We start from the raw sequence: 23,516 nt of genomic DNA, 5'->3' as shown, positions 1-23,516 counted from the left end.
CTCACCCTTCAGATCTTTATTTTATTTTACCTTCTCATCATTTAAGTCTCGCCTCAAATACTTCCTTCTAGGTGAGGCTTTCCCTGACAGGTGGGGGTAACTCAGCATCCCATACATCCATCCAGTGAGTCCATCCAGTTACCTTGCTTTGGCTTCCATAGATCACACATCACCATCTGAAAGTCCCTGTATTAGTTATCTACTGCCACAGGAAAAGATAATCTTAAAGCCGTAACAGACAGTTATTATCCCAAAGTTTGTGCAGGTCAGGGATTTGTGAGTGGCTTAGCGAGATGGTTCTGCCTGGGTCTTTCATGAGGTTATAGTAAGGGTATCAGCCAGGGCTGTGGTCATCTGAACGCTTGACTGGGGGTTGGAGGAGCCTTTTTTTTTTTAATTAATTAATTTATTTGGCTCACCGGGTCTTAGTTGCAGCACATGGGATCTTTAGTTGTGGCATGTGAACTCTTAGTTGCAGCATGCATGCGGGATCTAGTTCCCCGACCAGGGATGGAACCCGGGCCCCCTGCATTGGGAGCACAGAGTCTTAGCCACTGGACCAGCAGGGAAGTCCCTGGAGGAGCCACTTCTAAGATTACTCATTCACGTGGTGGGAAGGTTAACACTATTAGCAGGAGGTATTAGCACCTGTACCTCTCCATGGGGCTGTTTGAGTGTCCTCACAACATGGCAGCTGGCCGCCCCAAAGCAAGTGACCCCAGGGAGCAAGGTGGGAGCCACAGTGTCCTTCATCATTTCTGTAGTATCCTGTTGGTTACACAGGTCAGTCCTCATGTGCTTCATTTCGGAGGGTGCAAATACCAGGAGGCAGGGATCATTGGGGGCATCTCGGAGTCTGGCCACCACACTCCGCCTCCATGAGAACAGGGGCCTTGGCCAACTTATTCACTGCTGTGTGTGCCCAGCAGCATGTGTGGCATGTAGGAGGCACTCCATAAATATCAATCAAATGTATGAATCCATCATTTGTAGTATCTCACACTGCTGTGACTGGGTGCCAGGTCCTGTGCTAAGCACCTTACCTACAATACCGCATCCCCTGAGCCTGCCTCATTTAATCCTTTACAAGTGAGGAAACTGAGCCTCAGAGAAGTTAGGTGCCTTGATCCAAGTCACAAAGCTGTATAGTGGCTGAGTCAGGATTTGAACCCAAGACTGCCAGAGGGGGTCTGTTTAGGCTGGGCCCCTCAGTGGGTTGACTGTACTTGTTAAGAATTCCCACACTGTTGTCAGACCAGGGTTCCAACTCAGGAGATCTCTGTGATACCGGTTGTGGAGGGAGACACAAGGAGAAGCATCAGCTCCCACACCACAGGCAGCCTTGCCCGTGAGCCACCCTGCAGGAGAGTCAGGGCAGGGAGGCAGGGGACTGCTTAGGGTGACCCAGCAAGATCTAGAAGGAAACAACTGCATTTAATGCCAGAGTCGGCAAATACACAGCTTGTGTGCCACCTTGTCCCCCGTCATACCTCCGGACAGCACCACGAAGTGATCACCACAGTCTTTCCCACAGAGCCCCCGCTACCCCCTCACAATTCTCACACTTGTCCAGAGCTCAGACTCTAGAGTCAGCCCAAGCTGGCTCTGAATTCTGGCTCCACCATGTACCAACCCTGTGACCTTAGAGAAGTTTCTTAGCTTCTCTGAGCCTCGGTTTCTTCATCTGTAAAATGGAGCTCCGTCACTACATACTTTATGGGCTTTCTGACGAGGCTTCCGTGCACCTGTACGTGCGGAGCCCATATCGTAGTGTTTGGCCATGAGTAAGCACTCGATGCCGTGAGCTGTTTTCACTGCTGTTGTCACTGCTGTGTTTTCCTACATCCCTAGTTCTGTGAATGGGGGCTTTAGTACACAGTCCACGCCGATGCTTCCGATGAACGCACAAAGGAACGCTGCCCTTTGAGGACGCCGTGAATTGGAGGCAGAAATATCATCTTCTCTCACTTCTCACCCTGCAGGTGTGGATGTGTGGAGGCCGCATGGAGGACATTCCCTGCTCCAGGGTGGGCCATATCTACAGGAAGTACGTGCCCTACAAGGTCCCCGCTGGAGTCAGCCTGGCCCGGGTAAGGTGGTGGCTTCCCTAGGGGGTGAGAGGTTGGCCTACGACCATCAGCAGAGCAGAGACACCCCATGCCCTAGGCCTAATGGTCCCTAGCAGTGAGGATGTGCCCCTCCCCCCACCCTCCAGGTGAAATCCAGTTTAAAAGAACTTACTTACGCGAATTCCTTGGCGGTCCAGTGGTTGGGACTCCGCACTTTCAATGCTGAGGGTATGGGTTCAAACCCTGGCCGGGGAACTAAGATCCCACAAGCCTCACAGTGTGGCAAACATAAATAAACATAGAAGAACTTACTTAAAGCCCTGCTTAATCACTTATTAGCTCTATGACCTTGGGAGAGTTGCTCTAAGGCTCTGTTTACTCCTTTGCTTCAGGGAAGCTCATTTTTTCCAACTCTTAGCATGGCCGGCAGAATTAAGGAGATAATGCAGTTTCCCAAAGTGTGACCAATGAGGTGATTTTAGCTGGTCAACTTTTTTATTTCCATGTGTAGAAATTAATGTGGATTAGTGCAGCAAATTCATGATTTCACAGACATTATTACTTAGGATAAAGCTAAAGTAGGTACAAAGTTAGACTAAGGGTGATTTAAAGAAACATGTTGGATAAAATTTAATACAGGTGGAGTGGTGTGTTTGGGGAAGTCTGAGATGGCATTTAAAAGCTCCTGGCAGGCTTCCCTGGTGGCGCAGTGGTTGAGAGTCCGCCTGCCGATGCAGGGGACACGGGTTCGTGCCCCGGTCCAGGAAGATCCCACATGCCATGGAGCGGCTGGGCCCGTGAGCCATGGCCGCTGAGCCTGCGCATCCGGAGCCTGTGCTCCGCAATGGGAGAGGCCACAACAGTGAGAGGCCCTCGTACTGCAAAAAAAAAAAAAAAAAAAAAAAAAAGCTCCTGGCACAGCGATGGTTAATAAGTGTTAGCGTCTTTCTCTTCTCCTCACCCCCTCTCCACTTTCATGCCAAAAATTCTGTGTCAAACTATTTTAGTGCCTTAAAATGGTTTATATCAGTCATTGGTCGAATTAAAGTGGTACTATCTACAAATGGAAATGTAAGCCAGAAGTTTTTGTTTTGTGTTATTAATATTTCACTAAACTTAATAACAAAATTTTAAAATCTTAAGGGTCTTGAAAAAAATCAAGGTGACCCCAAAAGAACAATGAAGGGGTGGGAGGGCCCCCAGAGGGTAAAGAGAGCCACAGGGAGGTTTGGTGGGATCTGGAAAGGTCACCACACAGATTTGCCTGTTGGAGACCCCCCACCTCAACCCGTGAAGACCCCTCGCGACAGCGCCCACCCCCCCACCCCCCCGCGAGCCTGTTTGGCTTCAGTCCACACAACCTCCTTCTGCCCAGGCCACTGCCCCCCCTCCCCCATCACCTGACAATCAACGACGTGCAGAATTGTAGCCTCTGGGTCTCGGAAGGGCCCTTGTCCTGCGACTTACAAGAAAGACCAAGAGGCTCAGAGAGGCAGCTGTCTCCCCGGGCTCCATCCAAGGGTGGGATGCTGGGCTCTGGAGGCGGCCGGGGCTGCTATGGGGACCGGCGTTGAGGAAAAAGAGAACCAGCAATGCCCTCTAGTGGTCGAAGATTCCAACGACAGCCATCCGCGTTTGGAACAGCTCTCTCTCACGCGGGGTGCGAGGTGTAGTTCAGCAGGAGAGGCCGGAATCACGTTTCATCTGAAATACCGTTGGCAACTCCAGAGGAAGGAGCCGCGCGGGAAAACCGCAGAGTCGCTCAGTAAGCCCAAGACTGCGACTCTTCCAACTACTAGGGACTGTGGGACCATTAGGACACCTCTGACCCCTGAGCAGGACCACTCCCAAAAGCATCCTTTCCCTATCCAGAGCTGTCGCGTATTGATATAAGACTCGCCCAGGAAAGACACACCACCACCTCCTGTTTATAGATCCACAGATGAACTGTAGTTAACACATTAAAAACTTCCTGAGCCAGGCATTGTGCAAAGCATCTTACATACTTATCTCATTTAGTTCTCACTTGTTTTTAATCCCCATTTTAGAGATGAGGACAGCGACATGTAGAGACACAAAGAAACTAGAGCCAGAATTCAAACCCACTTAGGTCTGACCAGTGCCTGGCACAGAGTGCTTGTCTCTCAAATAGCGACTGCTATTGTTATTAGCAGTATTAGTGTCAGCATCAATATTAGCAAGACTGGAAAGTTGGTTTCAATGTCTTATCTGAACTCTGTTTTCACATTTTAACTCCATTTTTCACCTGATTCAGACTGAATCAGTCTCCTGTTGACTTTAAACCAGTTCAGTCTGAGCAGTGCCCATGTAGGTTGGTAGGACCAAAGGTGCCTGAATCAAGCTCTCCTAACTTTTTATTACAGTATCTAACTACCCTCTCTTAGTTGCAGATCATATTTTACATGTTTGTTCAGTGTTTTAACAACCAGATCCTTCTAGAGTATTGTCTCCTAGAACATCGTATTGATAGATTTGAGGAGAGGTATCCTAAAAGCCCCAAGAGAGCCAGATAAAGAGGGAAACCAAAGTCTTACTAAAGGTGTACAGATTCCAGAAGGACAAATAGCCAGGGAGCAGTGGAGCAGCAATTCAGGAAGGATGAACTGGCCACCAGCTTGCCTACCTCAAGAAGAAGTAGCCAGTCTTTATTTACTAAATTTGCTAAGATCCTTCTTGTCTGTGCCTCTGGGCAAGGGGTCTTTGGGAAGGCAGTAACAGAAACCCACTCAAACTTGGCAAAACAAAAGTTGATTTTTGTTGGGAGACTTATTCCAAGATTCTGGACAATTCTCTGTGATCCAAACTCAAGAAAAGCAGGGGGGCCTCAGACAGGACTGGGACCCAGAACTAGGAAGGTGTTAGGAGTAGGGATAAGAGGAGCACGCCGCCTGCTAAAATCCCAGAGTCCTTCTCATGACTCTAGCAAGGGGAGAGGTAATAGAAATAAACGTAAAGTCCCTTACTTTGGCCCAGTAACTGTACAAAAGTTCAAGATCTGGGAGAAATGACTTACTAAGCCATGTCTGGAAAACGCAATATTCATTAAAATAGTAATTTAAGTATCATTTATAATTAGAATATTATTTGATTTGATCCTTTAAAAAGAATCCTGGTGAATTTCAACACCTTTCCTTGGTCAGACTGGCCATCCTTGCCTGTGGTTGGAGAAGAAACCACAGTGGTCTCTCATCGTCCCTGTGGCTTGAGCAAATCAGACAGTGAGCCAGAGGACCTGGGTGGCAAGGCAGGAAAAGGAGACTCTTCAGATGTGCCGGCCCCCTTAGGCCTTCAGCTTCCTCTGGGCAGAGTTTTAAATTAAACCCAGCCTCTGCTCTGCAGGGGCCTGGGGGGGATAACAATGTTCCTGAACTGATTTCTGACCCACTGTTGACCTCTTCAGCACTCAGAAAACACGAGACAGCGGCAAGGAAGTTTTGTAGTTTCCCGGTCCCAGGCTCAGAGCCAGCAAAAGTGAGGAGTTGGTGGATTTGGGCTTCGATCCCAGGGCCTTCCTCCTGTGAGCTTCCTTCCTCCTTACTCAGGGGTTGGCAAACTATTTTTGTGTGACCTGTAAGCTAAGAATGGTTTTTACATTTTTAAATAGCTGAGGGGGGAAAAAATCAAAAGAATAATAATATTTTGTGACACATGAAAAAATCAAATTTCAGTGTCCACAAATTTTGACAGCCACACCCATTCACTTACATAGTGTCTAGGGCTGCTTTATAGCTACATCAGAGTTGAGATCACATGGTCTGCAAAGCCTAAAATATTTACTGTCTCACCCGGTACAGAAAACATTTGCCAACCGCAGCCTTACCTTCTGCTTCTAGGGCAGTCATTTACACTAAGGTGTGAGTGATTGATAACAGCCTCAAGTGCTAACTCGCTTTTACCCTTCAGAAGGAAATCTGGATTGCAGTAGGGGGAAAATGATATGATAAAGCCTAGAGAATTAAAGCGGGGGAGGTATCCTGGCAACAGCCTGGGGTTGGAGGAAGATGTTGGGAGCAGGGAATTTCCCCTGAACCGTGATGCTTTGCTCTTCCAAGGAAAGTAAGAGGTTCTCAGCAGATGGGATCTACACTGCAGGTGGAGTGAGGGATTTTCATCACAGTTACACAGAAGAATTCACTTTTCCTCTTTCTCCAAGTCCTCTCACAAACAGGATATTTCCTCACCTGCTGCTGCCTCTACTTGCCAGTAATATGGTTGTCATTTTTTATTGATTATCTTTGTGTTTTGTAATCACAGTAGCAACCTTAACACCTCAAAGGATTGTTAAAAATTCCAGCTGCTGAGGGAATTTTACCTTCTGGTTGCAAATTATAATTCGTTTTTACCAGGCAACTTGGGCAGCACTCTTAGTTGAATGTGACAAAACCCAACGCAAATTGGGTTAAGCAGAAAGGGAATTTACTGACTCATGTAAATGGAAAGCTCTGAGGTAGTTCTGGCTTCAGACATGGCTGGATTCAGGAACCAAAAGAAGCAGTGTGTGTTCCTGGCTCTAACCCTCAGCTCTGCCTCATTCTGGGTTGACTTCAACCTTGGACAGGCTTTCCAAATGGACCAGCAGCTCTCGGCATCTTACCCAACAGATCTTACCCAGCAATTCTTCCCCATAGTTACCCGGAAAAAAGAAGAAAAAAAAAAATCCGGGACTGATGCCTCTCGATTCTGATTGGCTTGGCCCAGGTCACATGCCCACTGCTGACCAATCCCTATGTCTGGGCTATCTATATTCCCATTGGCCAGGCTGGGTCACATGCCTTTCCTTCGGCCACAGGAGATAATAGTGAGGCAGGGGTGGGTCCCCAAAGGAGAATCAGTGGGAGGTGATCTGTAGAAAAAGAGGGGATGCAAGATGGGCAAGAAAACCAGCAGTAGGGTATTATTCAACCGTAAGTTGTAGAGTCCTTAAAACATGCATAAATAATAAATAGAAATATAGAAGACTTAAAAACATGGTGGGGCTGTGGTCCTTGATGCAGCATAAAATAAGAAAGGTTGACCTCCACCTCCAGGACCCTTTGTACCCACTTTTCTCCTCGGCCCTTTGGAGACCCTGACCCTTGTACCTGCCTATCCCCTCCAGAACCTGAAGCGAGTGGCAGAGGTATGGATGGATGAGTACGCGGAGCACATCTACCAGCGCCGGCCCGAGTACCGCCACCTCTCCGCTGGAGATGTAACTGCCCAGAAAAAGCTCCGCAGCTCCCTTAACTGCAAGAGTTTCAAGTGGTTTATGACCAAGATCGCCTGGGACCTGCCCAAATTCTACCCACCTGTGGAGCCCCCGGCCGCAGCGTGGGGTGAGGTGAGTCTGAAGGGCCAGGCAAGCCACATAATTGGGGCCCGGCGCAAAATGCACGTGCAGACCCCAGGTCCACAGGTCAGAGAAAAAAGTGCCGGTAACACAGCATTGTAAATCAACTATATTTCAGTAAAAAAAAATTTTTTTTAAGCAAAAACTTATCGTCATCTAAAAAGTGCCAGTAGAGGTATAAAGTATAAAACTTTTTACTTTCTTTCGGTGGTCTCTCTTAGCCTTGTGGTGGTGTTTTTGTTTGTTTGCTCTTGAATGTTATAAGTAGAGAAAAATTAAAACTTTAAATTATTAGTGTGAATTTTACCATTCATCTTTATATTCTGCAGTGCCAGTTTTAAAGGGAATGAGAGCATTTAACTCGTGCACAGTTGGTGAAATTTCACAGTCTGTATTTCAAACCTTGTCCTTGCGTTTGTATTTTTTACCAGAGCAGTGGAAACACTGCACAAAACTAACTCAGCTGTTTCTGTTTCACTTCTTGATAATGTGCACGTCCTATCAACAGTCTCTACCTTGGGCTTACTGATGAATGAGAAAGAACTGAAAGGAAAGGAACTGTGGGTAGACCCCTCCTTCCCTTTGCTTCTGTGCTGTTATCTGCTGCTGAAGTAGTTGGCTCATCCAGGGAAGCATCACAGAAAGGACATGATAGGGATCCCCAGTCCCTCCTGTGTCTGACCAGCATTCCTCTTTGTGCAGCTGAAGCCAGTTCTGATTGGAAAGGAGGGCGTGGCCTCTGGGACATGCCAGCTCCCCCACTGAGTCACAGCCACGACACACTCACCCTGTTCTCCCCTTGAGTCCTGCTGAACTCCCCTGCATGTGGAACCCCAGGATTCTGTGCTTGCAGGGACTCACAGTCGCTGTCTGTGAACTTGGCAGAAAGGAACGGCAGATGCTCATAGAGCATGTGTCACCTCTGCTCACGTGCATGCTCTATTGCCCCATCAGATTTCACTTGCAGGTTTCAAAGATAAGATTACTAGAAAGTTTAAGACAGTGACAGCAGAGCTTTAAACCAAACACAGGACTTCCCTGGTGGCGCAGTGGTTAAGAATCCGCCTGCCAAGGCAGGGGACACGGATTCAGGCCCTGGTCCGGGAAGATCCCACATGCCGCGGAGCAGCTAAGCCCATGCACCACAACTACTGAGCCTGCGCTCTAGAGCCCGCGAGCCACAACTACTGAGCCCTTGCACCACAACTACTGAAGCCCGCGTGCCTGGAGCCTGTGCTCCGCAACAAAGAGAAGCCTGCGCACCGCAACTAGAGATAGCCTGCGAGCAGCAACAAAGACCCAGCGCAGCCATAAATAAATAAATGAATAAATAAATGTATTGAAAAACAAACAACAAACACAGACTCTCAGTGAGAGATCCTGTGCCTTTGCCCTTGTCACACACCCATGAAGCTGGTCCTGCTGGAGGAGGCAGACAGTCCGTCACCACACCCTGGGCGTGGCTCCTGGCTCCAGTTGAGAGCACCCACTCACTTAGAGATGGATATATGGGGGCTTGTGGAGGGGGAGTATAAGCATTAGTGCTCCTGTTTTAAGTTACAGAAGTCCATTTTAAAGTGAAAAGGGGGGATTTATTGATTCTCATAGGAACCTTGGATAGCTGTGGCTTCAGCTGTAAACACCTGGATCCAGGGAGCTCAAATGATGTCAGTCTCTTTTTCTCCTGCTTAACTGTGCTTCCTTTTGTGTTGGCCTCACGCCGCGAGTAGCAAGATTGGCTCCCAGAAACTTCAGGCTGAGAAATCCCAAGCTTGGCCCAACCCAGCAGAAAGTAAAGACCTCTTGCCCAGTAGAGCCAGCAAAGGTCCAGGATTGAAGTCTTCTCCTTGGATCCTGCACCAATCACTGTGGCCATTGGAAGAAGGGGGAAGCAAGGGTAGGATGGATGCTCTGGCCACGGGATGGGCCAGGAGCAGTGGCGCCGTGGAAAATCAGGGCATTTTTACCAGAGGAGGAGAGACACGCGTTGGGCCGGCAGAAACATCAGATGTTACTTGTACAGATTCACACAGCAACTTAGAGGGACCGTTCCCAACTAAGCCATCTGCCTAGCCCCGCCCGACACCAGCACGAGTTTTCTAGACAAGGTGTCATCTTGATTTCCCTCATGAAGCTCTTCATTTCTTTGCCACTTTATTGGCTTTCTCCCCCGTGTTAGTTTAGGTCCTCTGAGAAGCAGACACCAAGATGGGACTAAACATGCAAGAGACTTACTGGGGCAACGCTTGAGGAAAGAATTGAGCAGGGCGGCGGGGAGAGCCGTCAGACCGTGATGCTGGGGAGGAAGGGTCCCAGCCTGCAGTGAGGCTCTGCGGAAGTCTGGCCGTGTTTAACAGGCAGTCTTCTGGCCAAATCACCTGCCAGAGGAGCGTGCATCTCCCGGGGGTGGGCCTGCCTCCCTGAAACGCTGGCTGGGGGCGGCGCCGGGGAGTGTGGCCTCCTCTCGGACACAGTGGTGGATGCAGAACACGGCAGCTGGGTGGTCAGACCCCTGCAGCCGGACATTGGAGTTGATCTTTTCTGAGCCCCGACACCCGCTACCCCTCAGTCGAACGAGGAACCACGTCTGTGAAGTAGGAGCTGCACGATGTGATGCCAGCACCTGGCACGGTGGCTTGCCTGCTGTCCGTACTGCTGGCCACGCGAGCGCCGGGGCCTCCACACTCCCACGGTGTTCTTCCCCGCACACCACCCCCATCTTAGTGAGACCACTGTTCCTCTTTGGATCCTCCCATTCACCCGCCCTAAAAGGCAGAGTCTCCAAGGTCCAACAGCAAAGACCCTACACCTTTTCTAGAGTGGTTTTCAAGGCATAGTCTCTAGATCACCTGGAATGAGGGAAAAATTTGATCCCTGGACCTGTTGGGTCAAATTCTCTGGGAGAGGAGCCAGGGAGTCCTCCTTTCAACAGTGCCTCCCCTCCAGGCACCCGCCACCACCCCAGGACTCTGCGTGCTCTAAGACAAAGCAGGGTTTAGCAGAGCGGCTCTCTGTGTTCCTTTATTGAGAGGCTCAGGGCCCACCCACCAACCCAGGACAAGCTTTATTAGGACAATTCAGCACTCAGCCCATGTGATGTCTCTGCCTTGTTTCCCTCCCCCGACCCCAGCAGGGGCCCAGGCAGGTATCTCGAGGTGGCTCACTGGTCCACTCTTTGCTTCTTTCTTGTCCAGATCCGCAATGTGGGCACAGGGCTGTGTGCAGACACGAAGCATGGGGCCCTGGGCTCCCCACTGAGGCTGGAGAGCTGCGTCCGGGGCCGAGGGGAGGCCGCCTGGAACAACATGCAGGTAAGGGGCGCTCCTCAGGACCTATAGTCGGGCTCTCTGTGCCATCGCGGCCTGCAGTGCTCACATGGTCAGGACTGGGAGGGAGAGGCCACGGGTCAACAATGAGTCTCGGGACTTCCCTGGTGGCACAGTGGTTAAGAATCCACCTGCCAGGGCTTCCCTGGTGGCGCAGTGGTTGAGAGTCCGCCTGCCAATGCAGGGGACACGGGTTTGTGCCCCGGTCCGGGAAGAACTCACATGCCGCAGAGCGGCTGGGCCCGTGAGCCGTGGCCGCTGAGCCTGAGCGTCCGGAGCCTGTGCTCCGTAAGGGGAGAGGCCACAACAGTGAGAGACCCATGTACTGCAAAAAAAAAAAAAAAATTCTACAGCTAACATCATATTTCATGGTAAAAATCTGAATGCTTTCCCACTAAGATCAGGAACAAGACAGGGATTCCAACCTTATTATTTCTATTTGACACTGTTCTGGAGGTTCTAACCTGTGGCAAGAAAAAAATAATTTCATCCAGGTGGGAAGTAAAGAACAAAAACTGTCTTTATTTGCAGAGTATGTGATCATCTATGTAGAAAATTCAATAAAATCTACAGAGAAGCTACCAGAACTAATAGCTGAGTTTAGCAAAGTTGCATGATACAAAAGTCAGTTGTTTCTCTATATACTAATAATGAAGAATCAGAAGTTAAAATTAAAAACAAGCATTTACAATGACAAAAAATATGAAATACTGAGGTGTGAAACTGACAAAAGATGTGAAAAACCTGTGTACCGAAAACTACAAAATATTGCTGATAGAAACTAAAGAAGTTCGAAATAAATGAAGATACATGCCATGTTCATAGGTTGGTAGACTCAATAATTGATATCAATTTTATCCAAAGAAATATATAAATTCAACAGAATCCTAACATTCTAGTAGGCTTTTTTGTAAAAATTGAAAAACTGATTCTAAAATTCATATGGAAAATGGACAGGACCTAGAATAGCCAAAACAAAATTTCAAAAGAAGTACAAAGTTAAAGACTAACACTGATTCAAGATATATCATAAAATGTCAGTAATTAAAGGTGTCATATTGACATAAAGAAAGATAAATGGAACAGAATAGAGTCCAAAAATAGACCCAGACGTATGTGGACAACCAACTTTTGCAGATGTTCAAAGGAAATTTAGTGCACAAAATATAATCTTTTCAACAAGTGGTGCATATCCATATGCAAAAAAATTTTTTCAATGAATACCTTAGACTATATACAAAAATTAACTCAAAATGGAGCATTGACCTAAACATAAAACCTAAAACAAAATATTTGAGAAGAAAACATAGGCAAAGTGTTTGTGACCTTGGTAACCCAAGCCACGATTTCTTAGATACAACACCAAAAGACAATTCATAAAAGAAAAAAATTGATAAATTGGACTTCTTCAAAATGAAAAACTTCTGTTCTTTAAAAGGTACTGTTGAGAAAATAGAAAAGCAAGCCACAGACAGAGAGAAAATGTTTACAAAGCGTATATATGATAAAGAACTTATATTTAGAGTATAAAATTTCTCAAAACTTAATAAGAAAATAAGCAATGCAATTTTAAAATGGGCAAAAGGTATGTACAGACATTTTTAGCAAAAAAAGGCATGTCAGTGACAAACACATCAAACATGCTTAACTTCATAGTTATTAGAGAAATGGAAATTAAAATGATAATCTATTAAAAAGACTGACCATACCAAGGGTTGGCAAGGATGTAGATGAATTGGAACCATGTACACACTGCTGGTGGGAATGCGACTGGTACAACCACTTTGGAAACCAGTTTGGCAGTGTCTTGGAAAGTTACACATGGATCCAGGCATCCCTTTTCAAGGGATTTATCCACGAGGGAAGAAATTATGTATACGTCCATACAATGGCTGGTACACACGTGTTCATAGCAACTCTATTTGAAATAACCAAAAACTGAAAACAACCCAAATGTCCAAGGACAGGTAAACTGAGTACCATGCAGTGAAATAATACTTGACCATAACAAGGAATGAACTACTAATAAATGGTGTTATAACATGGATGAATCTCAACAGAATTGTGTTGAGTGAAGTAAATCAGACCAAAAAAATACATACTGTCTGATTCCTTTTATATAAAATTCTAGAAATTGTGAACTAATCTCTAGTGATGGGAAACAGAGGAGTGATTGCCTAGGGGCATGAGGAGTGGAGAGGGACAGGAGGAAAAGATTACAGAAGCGCCTGAGGGTGCTTTTGGGGTGATGGATACGTTCACTACCTTGATGATGATGATGGTTTCACGGGTGTCAACTATGTCAAAACATATCAAACTGTACACTTTAAATGTGGGCAATTTATCTCATGCCAAATATTGTTCAGTAAAGCTGCTGAAAAGAAAGTTTATCGACCAAATACCATATGTGAACCTGGTTTGGATCCTGATTCAAACAGACTGTGAAAAGAGAGGTATAAGGCAGTCTGAGAACACTTGAACTCAAGATATTTGATGACATGGAAGATTCTGTGATAACTTTTCATTGTTATCATGGCATTTACTGAAGTCATGACACCTGGTGTGGTAGGATGTCCAGGATTTGCTTCAAAATAACATTGTGGGTGGGATATGGTGAGGCGAAGACTGTAACAAGATTTGCCAGAGTTGGTAATCCTCGAAGCTGGGTCACTGGGACAGGTGTGGTCAATAAACTTTTTTCTGGACTCCTGTGTTTAAAATTCCCCATGATTACAAAAAAAGAGAGTCCCCTAGCTTTGCTATCTGCGTCACGATGTGCCTGTGTGTACAGGTGTTCACCTTCACCTGGAGAGAGGACATCCGGCCTGGAGACCCCCAGCACACCAAGAAGTTCTGCTTCGACGCCATCTCCCACACCAGCCCCGTCACCCTCTACGACTGCCACAGCATGAGGGGCAACCAGCTGTGGAAGTACCGCAAAGTAAGACAGGGTGTGGGGGGAACAGGGAAACCTGCTTGATTTAAAAAAAAAAATGTGGTGCCTCATTCCTGCTCCCCAGAGCCCCTCCCTCACATGTTTGTTCCACAGACCTACCATGCCCGACTCTCCAGTCATCAAGAGAAAGCAGAAATTCAGCTGTTTGTTTGAAGTCTCTGGAATCTTAAATGTTGGCAGCTGAGCCCATTTCTTAAAAAAAAACACCTTGAAAGCCAATGAAATTTGACTGGAGATGGGCAGTGATTAGGGCCCCGGCCCGGAAGTGGCAGGCATCACTTCTGCCCGCATCCCAGCGGGCACAGCTCAGGCACGTGACAAGGCCAGCTGCAAGGGAGGCGGGCAGTGCCCCCTGTGTGCTCGACAGGAGAGCCAGACAGGTCTGCGAGCCTCCCTGCCTCCCTGCTGTTACTGCTGCTGCTGTTTGTTCACCTCCCCAGCGTGGCCCGGCTGATAACCTGCCTGTTTTGCAGGACCAGACCCTGTATCACCCCGTCAGCGGCAGTTGCATGGACTGCAGTGAACATGACCACAGGATCTTCATGAACACCTGCAACCCCTCCTCTCCCACTCAGCAGTGGCTGTTTGAACACACCAACTCAACAGTCTTGGAAAAATTCAATAGCAACTGAGCCTTCACGTTCCCGTGGCAGGCCTGGCAGGGTCCTCTCCGGCATTCACTGCAGCCTCCCTCTCCCAAGAGAGGCAGGGCTTCTGTGGACTCCGTCACATAAAAGCTGCTGGCCAGCCGGGCCAGGGCAGAGGGGGCGCTTGAAGCTGGGCCAGGTGTCTGCCTGGCCCTGCAGGCCCCGAGTGGTGGAGGCGGGATAGAGAGCAGACCTCACAAGAGGCCCCGCTCAAAAGCAGAGCCTGCTGCACCCCTGGCGGCATCATGGAAATCCAGGAGAGCCTTTTCAGCTTTGTCACCACGTTCCCTTGAGCATTATGCAGGAGGACTGCCAGGGCAGCCCTAGACCACCCTAAAATGAGTCCTCCAAGGCTGCCTAGCCTTCAGGTGGCTCACACATGACAGTCCTGCAGAGAGAAAGGCAAATTCTGTCTGTAGCGGGGGCAGCTTTTAGCACCAGTGCCACCCATCTGCAGCGGAAGGGAAAAAGCCTTTCTCGGGGCCACTGGTTTCAGCCTTTGAATTTTTACCTGCCCAGCGTCTGTTCTCTGTCACAGCCCCAGGAGATGCAGTCAGTCGAAAGCCGTGCCTCGGGCTCTCTGAGTGTTCAGTACTGACCACTGGCCAACTGCCAGGCCTGGGGGCAGCTGCGCGACCCGCAGATATTCCTTTGCAGCCGTGGACAGATGGGATGTCTCCCCTTGCTCTCAGGGTACTCGAAATGCCCATTTTAGTGCTCTCCGGGCACAAGGACAGCCCAGCCACCAGCTTTTCAGGACTGTGTTTCAGATGGCCTTGGGCCTGTGGCATGGGCCCAGTAGAAAACCTCCAAACTAGAAATTCTGGCTGAATTTCCCTCGTCAGTGCTTCCATCTCTTTCTCTCTCTCTCTCTCTCAGCCAATTGCCTGGCTCAGGAGAGGAACAGAGGTGCGAGGTCCGGAGCCCTCCAGGGTGGACCATGGGCACGATGCCTAGCCTCTGACTCATTGTTCTGGTTCTCATACGGAATTCTAGAATTTTTAAAGAACTCTCTACTGTGATCACAAACTAAAATGCCACATAGGATTCTGGTATTCTAGCATCCAATATGGATTTCTAGGATGCTGTGATTAGCCAGCCAAGTGTAAAACATTCGAGGCAGCCCCCAGCCTAGAGACAATCTGTGAAGTCCAAGGTTGGTGGTGCTGGGGAAGGGGGAAGGGGACCTGTGTCCATCAGCTCATACCGGAGGCCTTGGTGTGACACGGTCCTCAGCCCAGACCTGAAGCCCTGCCAACCTGCCACCATGGTCACAGCTGCAGTGAAGAACAGATCCCAGTGTCCCATGAACAGACGTGTACCTAGCTCCATGCCAGTCCTTTGTGTTTACCTTTTGCTTTGTTAATTATGTGTCAGCCTCCCAGAGGGCTCCCAAACTAATAGGAAGTGTTTCTGTAACCAGCCTGCCACCCACTGATTCAGAAATGGAAATCGCAGTCTACAGCCCACGGCTTCTGCCAGCTAGCCCAGGAAGTCCTTGAATCAGTGTTCGGTTAGAGTCGAGCCTCTCGATTGTGTTATTTACCAGTGAAATAACTGAGACATAAACCTGGGAGCAGAGCCACGAATCTGCCTTTGAGATGCTGGCTGATCTCAAGGCTGTCAACTATCTGGGGAGGGAAGTAAACATTCCCGGCCACGCAGCGGGCAAAGCGTCACTTCCACTTCTGCCTCAGCACAAGGCCTGCTCTGGCCACCTACCCGCAGGAGAGGCAGCCCTGTGCTTACAAAGCCTGCTTGTCGACCCCTGGTGTCTTTTCCAAGGGAGTACTGTATCTTTAGAAGTGGCCCTCTGTAGGAAGGAGTCGAAGATGAGACCCCTTCCAGAATCTAGGATAACAAGAGTGTCACAATTTGGGAGAACTGAGTTAGGATTCATCATCAGAGAGTAATTCAGCTTCATTAAAATAAAAACTGTGCCTTTTAAAAAGAAAAAATGCAAATGTACAGCCAATCCCTAGACTTGAATCATTTCCTAGTGCCTTGCTAGACATAAAGGGGTGGGGTTGGGGGGAGGGGAAACATTTTTGGTGGTGTGTGCAGTTCCTGTTGGATGAGTGTGTGTTTCTTAATGTCTAATTTTCAAGCAGGAGGCGTTGGGCCTAGAGCAGGATCTGAGACAGCGATGCCTCCCAAGGGCCAGAGGCCAGAAGTTATTCCATTTAATGCAAGTAACACCCCAAATTTAAAGGGTAACTGCGTGGCCTGTTTAATCTGTGACCAAGAAGGGCCTCAGCAGCCCCTGGGAGAGGGCCCTGTTTGGAAGCCACGCCTGCAGCCCCCAATCCCACGCCCAGGTGGAGGGTGGAGCACTGGCTAGGTTTCCAAATGGTCCCACTCCAAGTGGGTGACAGGACTCATGTGGAAAGCAGGAGCAGCGGCAAGCAGTCCTCAGTCGTCCTCTTTTCCATCCTTTTGTTCTCCTTTTGAGTCTGGTTTTGCACCCTCAACAAGGGATGGGCAGGTCCTCTGAGCACTCTGGCATTTGTAATTGCTGATCCCACATCTGTAGGTGCCGAGACTTGACATAGCCTGTAATCAAGGAAGGAAGGAGAGAAGTCCATTTGGTAACTGGCCAACTGATCGCACATACTAGCCACCCATTGTTTTGTCTTCATTTTGGAAAACCACCTGGCTCAAGGATCCAGGTCCCTGCTCCACCCCGGCTGATGCTCAGTCAAACAGCCATGAGCCTGTGGAGGTGCTGTCAGCCAGGTAATGTGTGAGACTGTGGACCCTTTTTCCTTTAGAGCCTTTCTTCTGAGCATGAGGTCGCAAAACAGGGTGTGGCTAGAAAGTATCATGCCTGTGTGGCCCACCAGCAGCCTTTCCAAAGGGGGACTCCAGAAACATTTTGGAATGCAAAGAGCATCTTCACTGTCAGTACAAGGCCTTGGAGGAGGCGGCTAAGTGTGCAGGCACGTGTGAAAAGCCATTCCACCTTGTGCTTCCAGTTGGAGCTTTCAACTTTTAAAACAGTCCAGGAGCTATCAGTTCCCTATTTTTGGAAGAAGTAGCTCAGAGGCAGAAGGGAGTACATCCACAAAAGGGATCTAATGGGAAATACGACCTTAGGACCTGGGGAGAAAGAGCAGTTCTTGTTGAAGATGTAGTTCTTGTTGAATCTTGTTGGATTCCCAAAGTCCACATTATATTCGCCACCTGTTGAATTTCTTTTTCTCCTTGAAGATGGCGCCATATTTCTTTCTGTGCATCCCTACTTTTTGTTTCTGAAGTTTCAAAAGAGTGGCGAAGCACTTTACAGTAGTAACTGAGAAATCTGGACTCCTTGCTTCAGGGATCTCTTGTTTGCACAGATTGGGTGATCCTTTGTAATTCTTAGAAGGCAATGCATTTTTAATTAAGTTTTCTGAAGATTTCTAAGTGCGGGAGAAGGGCAAGGAGTGAGTTCTGTCCTGGAATTCTTTTCTGCTTTCAACTGATGCATTTTTGTAAAAATCCAAGTAGTATGTTTGTTCAAACTTGATCTTGAGCCAAGGCCCACTGTCACCTTTGGGGTGGGAGTTGGACCTACCTTCCAAGCAACAAGGTCCTCTTAACATCCACTCCCGGCTTTGATTCAGCCATGCCAACCAACAAGGTCAGGGTCCTGCTCTGTTACAGGCTTGAAGGTGGATCCCAAAGGGATTACAAGCAAGGAATACTTGAGAAGTCAGACCTGGGATTCCATAGAGAAAGCTCGAGACCGCCAACCTCTCATCTCCTGCCTGGAAAAGTGAGCCTTTGTGAAGACCTGACTTACCATGTACAACTGTGATTGTGACTGTTGTTGAGTAAACCTCCAGACTTTTCTCTAATGTGGTCTCTGGCTAATTCCTTGTCTGCGCCATTCTCCAGTCCATCGTTCCCCGTATATTCGTCGAGCACCCGCTCAGTGCCCAGGGCCTCTGCTAGGTCCAGAATAAATTCCCAACAGCCATCGTTCTAGAGAGGAAGGCAGACCTCAGACAACTCACCACGATGATTTCAGGTGTGAATAGGGCTATGAAGGATATAAACAAGGTATTTTAGAGACTGGGGTAGGGATCAACGTGAGGATAGTCAGGGAATGCCTGTGTGAGAGCTGGATGATATGAGGAGGGAGTATGAACCAAGAGGCAGTTTGGTGGAGGAGCATTCCGGGCAAAGGGAACAGGCAGTGCAAAGGCCCTGGGGCAGGAAGGAGTTCCCGTGTTGGAGGCACAAAAGGAGTTCACAGACTTAGGCGGGGTAGCCCACAAAGGGTCTTACACCCAAAGACCACACCCACGAGTGGAGGATTTCAGTGAAAATATGAAACAAGCTTAGCTCATGTCTTATGTTCACCCATGAGCCACAAGTCCCTGCTTACCAAAGCGTTGTGATGCTTCTGAGTATTCGATTATGTAATACCATGTAGTGGAAAGAACACTGGTTGGCCCGGCTCCGCAACAGACTCGGTGAAATCTTGTGCAAATCCTGCCCCCTAGCTAGGTCCCAGTTTTACACAGTGGAGTGAGTTTTTTGATGATGCTTTCAGCTCCACCTGTGCTCCTGTGGCTGAGTCTTCGGGTGGGGCTGCAGGAGGCCATGAACAGAAGCTATCCTGGTGCTGTCGTTCAGGGACCACTAGAGGGCGCTGTGGACCGCGGCTTGCAGAAGGCTGATTAACAGAAAGGGGTCTCTGATCGCTGGCCACTGCGGCAGGTTTGAGCCCTGGAACACGAAGGTAGATACTGTCTTTTGTAACTCGTGTTTTTTGTTGTTGTCGTTGTTTGAAAAATCTTTTACCACCCATGAATTCTAAACATTTTAATGGTTTCTTTAAAAAGATTTTACTAGGAAATAAAGGGAGGGAAGAACGTTCCAGGTGTAGGGGCAGCCTGGGCAAAGACCCTGTGGGGGGAGCATGACAGGTATGAAGGTCAGTGAGCTGGAGCAGAGTGGGAGAGACAGAGGAGACGAGAAGGAGGGGCAAACCGAGCCAGGCCCTGCGGGGCCTTGCGGGCCGTTACGGACGGAGTCTCTGATCTTTATTATTTATTTATTTATTTGTTTGTTTGTTTATTTATTTTGTGGTACGCGGGCCTCTCACTGTTGTGGCCTCTCCCGTTGCGGAGCACAGGCTCCGGACGCGCAGGCTCAGCGGCCATGGCTCACGGGCCCAGCCGCTCCGCGGCATGTGGGATCTTCCCGGACCGGGGCACGAATCCGTGTCCCCTGCATCAGCAGGAGGCCTCTCAACCACTGCGCCACCAGGGAAGCCCCACTGATCTTTATTTTAAAAGCAGCAGGAACCATTAAAGGGTTTGGGCAAAGTGAGAGCGTCAGTTGTGCCTTTGACGGACGTCTAGAGCCAGGAATGAGTTGCTCAAGGTGCTAGGCACGTACTAGGCACCTGGAGCCCGCAGAGTGAGAAACAAATCCAGCGCAACTGGCCCTCAGGTGCTCTTCAAAGTCACTGACAGTTGAGGCGGGGGAGGGGAGAAGATCACGTTTCTCATCCATTTTAGTTCCTCATCCTCCCAAGTCTGCAAGCGAGAGGAGAATCCAAGGTAAAAATGCGCTTAGCGGGACACACAGTGGGAGCTCTTTTGTGTTGTTGGCATACTTATTGGGAAACTGATTTTGCCAGTGTGCTCAAAGGTTTGCATTTTCCTTTTCTTGAGGTGGGGTTGGGAGGTGGGGTTGGGACTTCGGGGCTCCTGGCACTTAGGACTCAATAAGTATTTGATGAATGGACAAATGGATGAATAATCTAGTTTCAGATTACACTTCAGGCCTTTTTTTCCTCCACTCTCAGCCCACCGATCCTATAGTGAGTTCTACCATGTTTGCTATATGCTATGTGCCCTTGAGAAAGTCCCTTCCCCTCCCTGGGCCTCAGATTCTCCTTGCAACCATGAGAAGAAGGGGAGCAAATTAGATAACGGTCAACCCGGAATCTTCTAGTTCCACAAATCTTGCATCCAGTATTTTGCAATGGCCCAGATCATGTTAAGGATTTATTTTCCAAGTTCAGCTACGGGATGGGATCCCCTCCTGGTTCTATTATTGGTGCCTTCCACCCTCGAGCTTCTGGGCTTCTGGTGAAGTGGGTCCAGGACTCGGCATCCAAAGCTTCCTTCCTGCAGCTGCTCACAGCTCTGCCAATCTCTGGCCTCAGGCAGCTGGCTCCTCTTTTGTTCACCCTCAATGCCTCGGCTGCCCAGCTTGGCAATACCTGGCGTCCCGAATGGTGCTCAGGGCAGCCTGCGGCTCTTGCCTTCAAGTCTGACTTGATTCAGGTTGGCAGGGTGACAGCCCTGGGCACACTTCACACCCACTCTCACACACACAACGCCATAGAAACAAAAGAACACACGGTGAGCCCTCAGAAAAAGCAGGTTTCTTAGCAACTTTACAGCCTTCGTTCATGAGCTACTTGAAATTGAAGCAGCGTCTGATCTCCTGCCGGCTCCTGCCTGGGGATGGGGAGAAGGGGATGGCGGGTCTGTCTTTGCTGGAACTGACAGCTCAGCTTCCCCACCGCTGGCCTGTCAGTCAGCCTGGGAGGCAGAGGCCTAAATTCCACATTTGTCCAGGTTCTAGGAGAGCCCTCGCTACGGTTGCTTCACAGCTACAACTGCAGAATTCAATCAACAAACCATATGGAAACATGTACTGTGGGCTCGTTGTGGTCCATGCTCTGTGCCCAGAGTGGTTGATCCCAGCTCTGACCTCGGCCTTGGAAAAAGACAGGTGAATAAGGGACCACCTGCAATCTCTAGAGCCTAGTGATGAGAACAAACAAGGACACAGACAGGTGAGAAGAGAATAACCTGATTCCCGCTGCACTGCCTACAGGTTGCAGTTTGCACTATTTTACAGCTTGCAGCTTTACCCAAGGCCTTTAGAACAAAACCAAAACTTTTTAGCCAGGCCCAAAAGGTCGTTGGAGCTGGCCCCTGCCTGCTTCTCCATCACGTCCTAACAGGGCTTAGGTGCCCACACAGGCCAAGGCTTTCCCACCTCCAGACCCCGCTGGTCCCTCTGCTTGGAATGTTCTCCACCTGCTCTGCAGCTTCTTTTCACCCTTTGGGTCTCAGCCCAACTGTCACCTCACCCAAGAGGCTTCTCTATCAAGAATAGACCCACACACATCATTCACTCATTCTCAGCACCTCTGTAGCTCCCCTCTTCACACTTATCCTAATAACACAGTCCGTTCTCGTGATTCACAGCAGTTTTGTTCTATGAAGTCACCATGGACACCAAATGAGCGAATACAGACCCATCGCTCCTAGGGGAAGCACAGAGTTAGGCTCCTGCCAGCCTCTGGTCACCACATTTTCATCAAGCCATCAATACATAACCTTGTTTTATGTGCATTTCTGTTTAAAGACACTTCATTTCATATAAATCATTAATTCATTCACGTTGAACTCACAGCCAACAACACTATAACTCATGCCTCAGTGAGACTTATCTAACATATATCTTTTCTCCGTCAGGCACATCCCAGCCTTCTGTGCTTAGGAACGCTAGGCAGTACCTCAGCACTATGCTTACAGAGCATTTTAAACCAAAGCCATCAACTAAAGCACAAAAATGTAAACTGCAACACAGAATAAGATGGCAAGAAGGACTTTTGTTTACAGTGCGAGAGCTGCATTGACCTCAGCTGGGAATATGCGTGGTGGGTGACTCCAATTTTTCTCCACTCTACACATGCACATGTCCAGAAGTGACCTCAAAAGTGCAGCAAGTATCGGTTTTGAGGTTACAAGTGCATTTTAGTGAGTAGGCAAATTTGCAAACACAAAATTAGTAAATGAGGATTATTTTAATTATTAGTTATTTTATTCTTTCATTTAGGTGTTTGATGTCTTTCTCCTCCACTGGACTTCATGAGGGTAATGCTCTTTCTGTACTGCTCACCATTTTATCCCCAGCTCTTAGCAGAACTGATTGGACTTTGGAAATTGTTGAGCTATTGTTGAACCAAATACCTATCTCTGGAATTTTTGTTTTGTGAGATTTATTAATACTCATGATTTATGTCACTGTTAGTTGCATATTTAGTGAGGGCCAAAATAAAACAGCTTCCCAGGGCTTTTTCCTGACCACACTCACAGAAGATTGAGATAAATCAAACCTTGATTTTTTCATGGGCATTAGAATTTTCCAGTGAGGCAAATAATTACATGCAGTTTCCTAGTCTCAGCTGAATTATTCCTTAGAAACTTGCTTGGTAACCTAGCATTAAAGAAAGAAGTGGAGAGGGCTAAGGGAATTTTTGCCTTCCCCATGACAGAGTATACACAGGCCCCTATAGCCATACATAAATTCATTTCTGAAAATGTGGCTAATCTCAAAAGTGAAACAACAAATGCATTCTGTCAACAGAGCACATCTGTTCCTAGGTGATAAAATATGGTATAACTCTTCCAATTACACTTGCATTTTTGGACACAATCTTTGATGATATATATCCAGTCTTGGCTAATATAGCTTCAATTTGATTGTTTTCCTTCACAAATCAAAAAGCAGGCTTAAGAACATCCAGTGGAGGCTAAAGATTCATTCTTTTCAATAAATCTAGGTATTTCTCTTTTTTTCCAGTTTTAAGTCAGTAAAATGTTATCTTTTAAACATTTTTATTGGAGTATAGTTGATTTGCAGTGTTGTGTTAGCTTCTGCTGTACAGCAAAGTGAATCAATTATACATATATACAAAAATTACATATATACATATATAATTACACATATATCCACTCTTTTTTAGATTCTTTTTCCCACAGAGGTCATTACAGAGTATTGAGTAGAGTTCCCTGCGCTATACAGTAAGTTCTCATTAGCTATCTATTTTATACATAGTAGTGTGTATATGTCAATCCCAATCTCCCAATTCACCCCTCCCCCCACTTCCCTCCGGGTAACCGTCCAAGTTTGTTTTATACATCTGTGACTCTATTTCTGTTTCGTAAACAAGTTCATTTGTACCGTTTTTTGATTCCACATGAAATCTAATTATTTCTATCTTTATATCAATTATAAAGAGTTAATGATACACATACTTCCTTTTTTAAACAGCCTTATTGAGCTGTAATTCACCCATTTAAAGTGTATAATACAGTGTTCTTAGTATGTTCACAAGATTGTGCAGCCATCACCACTTCCTAATTC

General features: G+C 47.7%; 1 protein-coding gene across 2 annotated transcripts in view; it reads left to right on the top strand.

Moving 5' to 3' along the window:
- Positions 1 to 18,187, top strand: part of GALNT10 (polypeptide N-acetylgalactosaminyltransferase 10) — a 214,544-nt gene extending 196,357 nt beyond the window's left edge. For both annotated transcript variants that reach the window (XM_082620416.1, XM_082620415.1), the window contains 5 exons: positions 1,983 to 2,090; positions 7,189 to 7,410; positions 10,614 to 10,730; positions 13,537 to 13,686; positions 14,175 to 18,187. In XM_082620416.1, the coding sequence (XP_082476542.1) occupies positions 1,983 to 2,090; positions 7,189 to 7,410; positions 10,614 to 10,730; positions 13,537 to 13,686; positions 14,175 to 14,333 (756 nt within the window). In that variant the 3' untranslated portion in view covers positions 14,334 to 18,187. The remainder of the gene's footprint in view (positions 1 to 1,982; positions 2,091 to 7,188; positions 7,411 to 10,613; positions 10,731 to 13,536; positions 13,687 to 14,174) is intronic.
- Positions 18,188 to 23,516: the final 5,329 nt, after the last annotated feature.

The sequence above is a fragment of the Mesoplodon mirus genome (assembly GCF_964341445.2).
Source record: "Mesoplodon mirus genome assembly, chromosome: 5".
Lineage (NCBI taxonomy): Eukaryota > Metazoa > Chordata > Mammalia > Artiodactyla > Ziphiidae > Mesoplodon > Mesoplodon mirus.
This window is presented reverse-complemented; position numbering and strand designations above follow the sequence as displayed.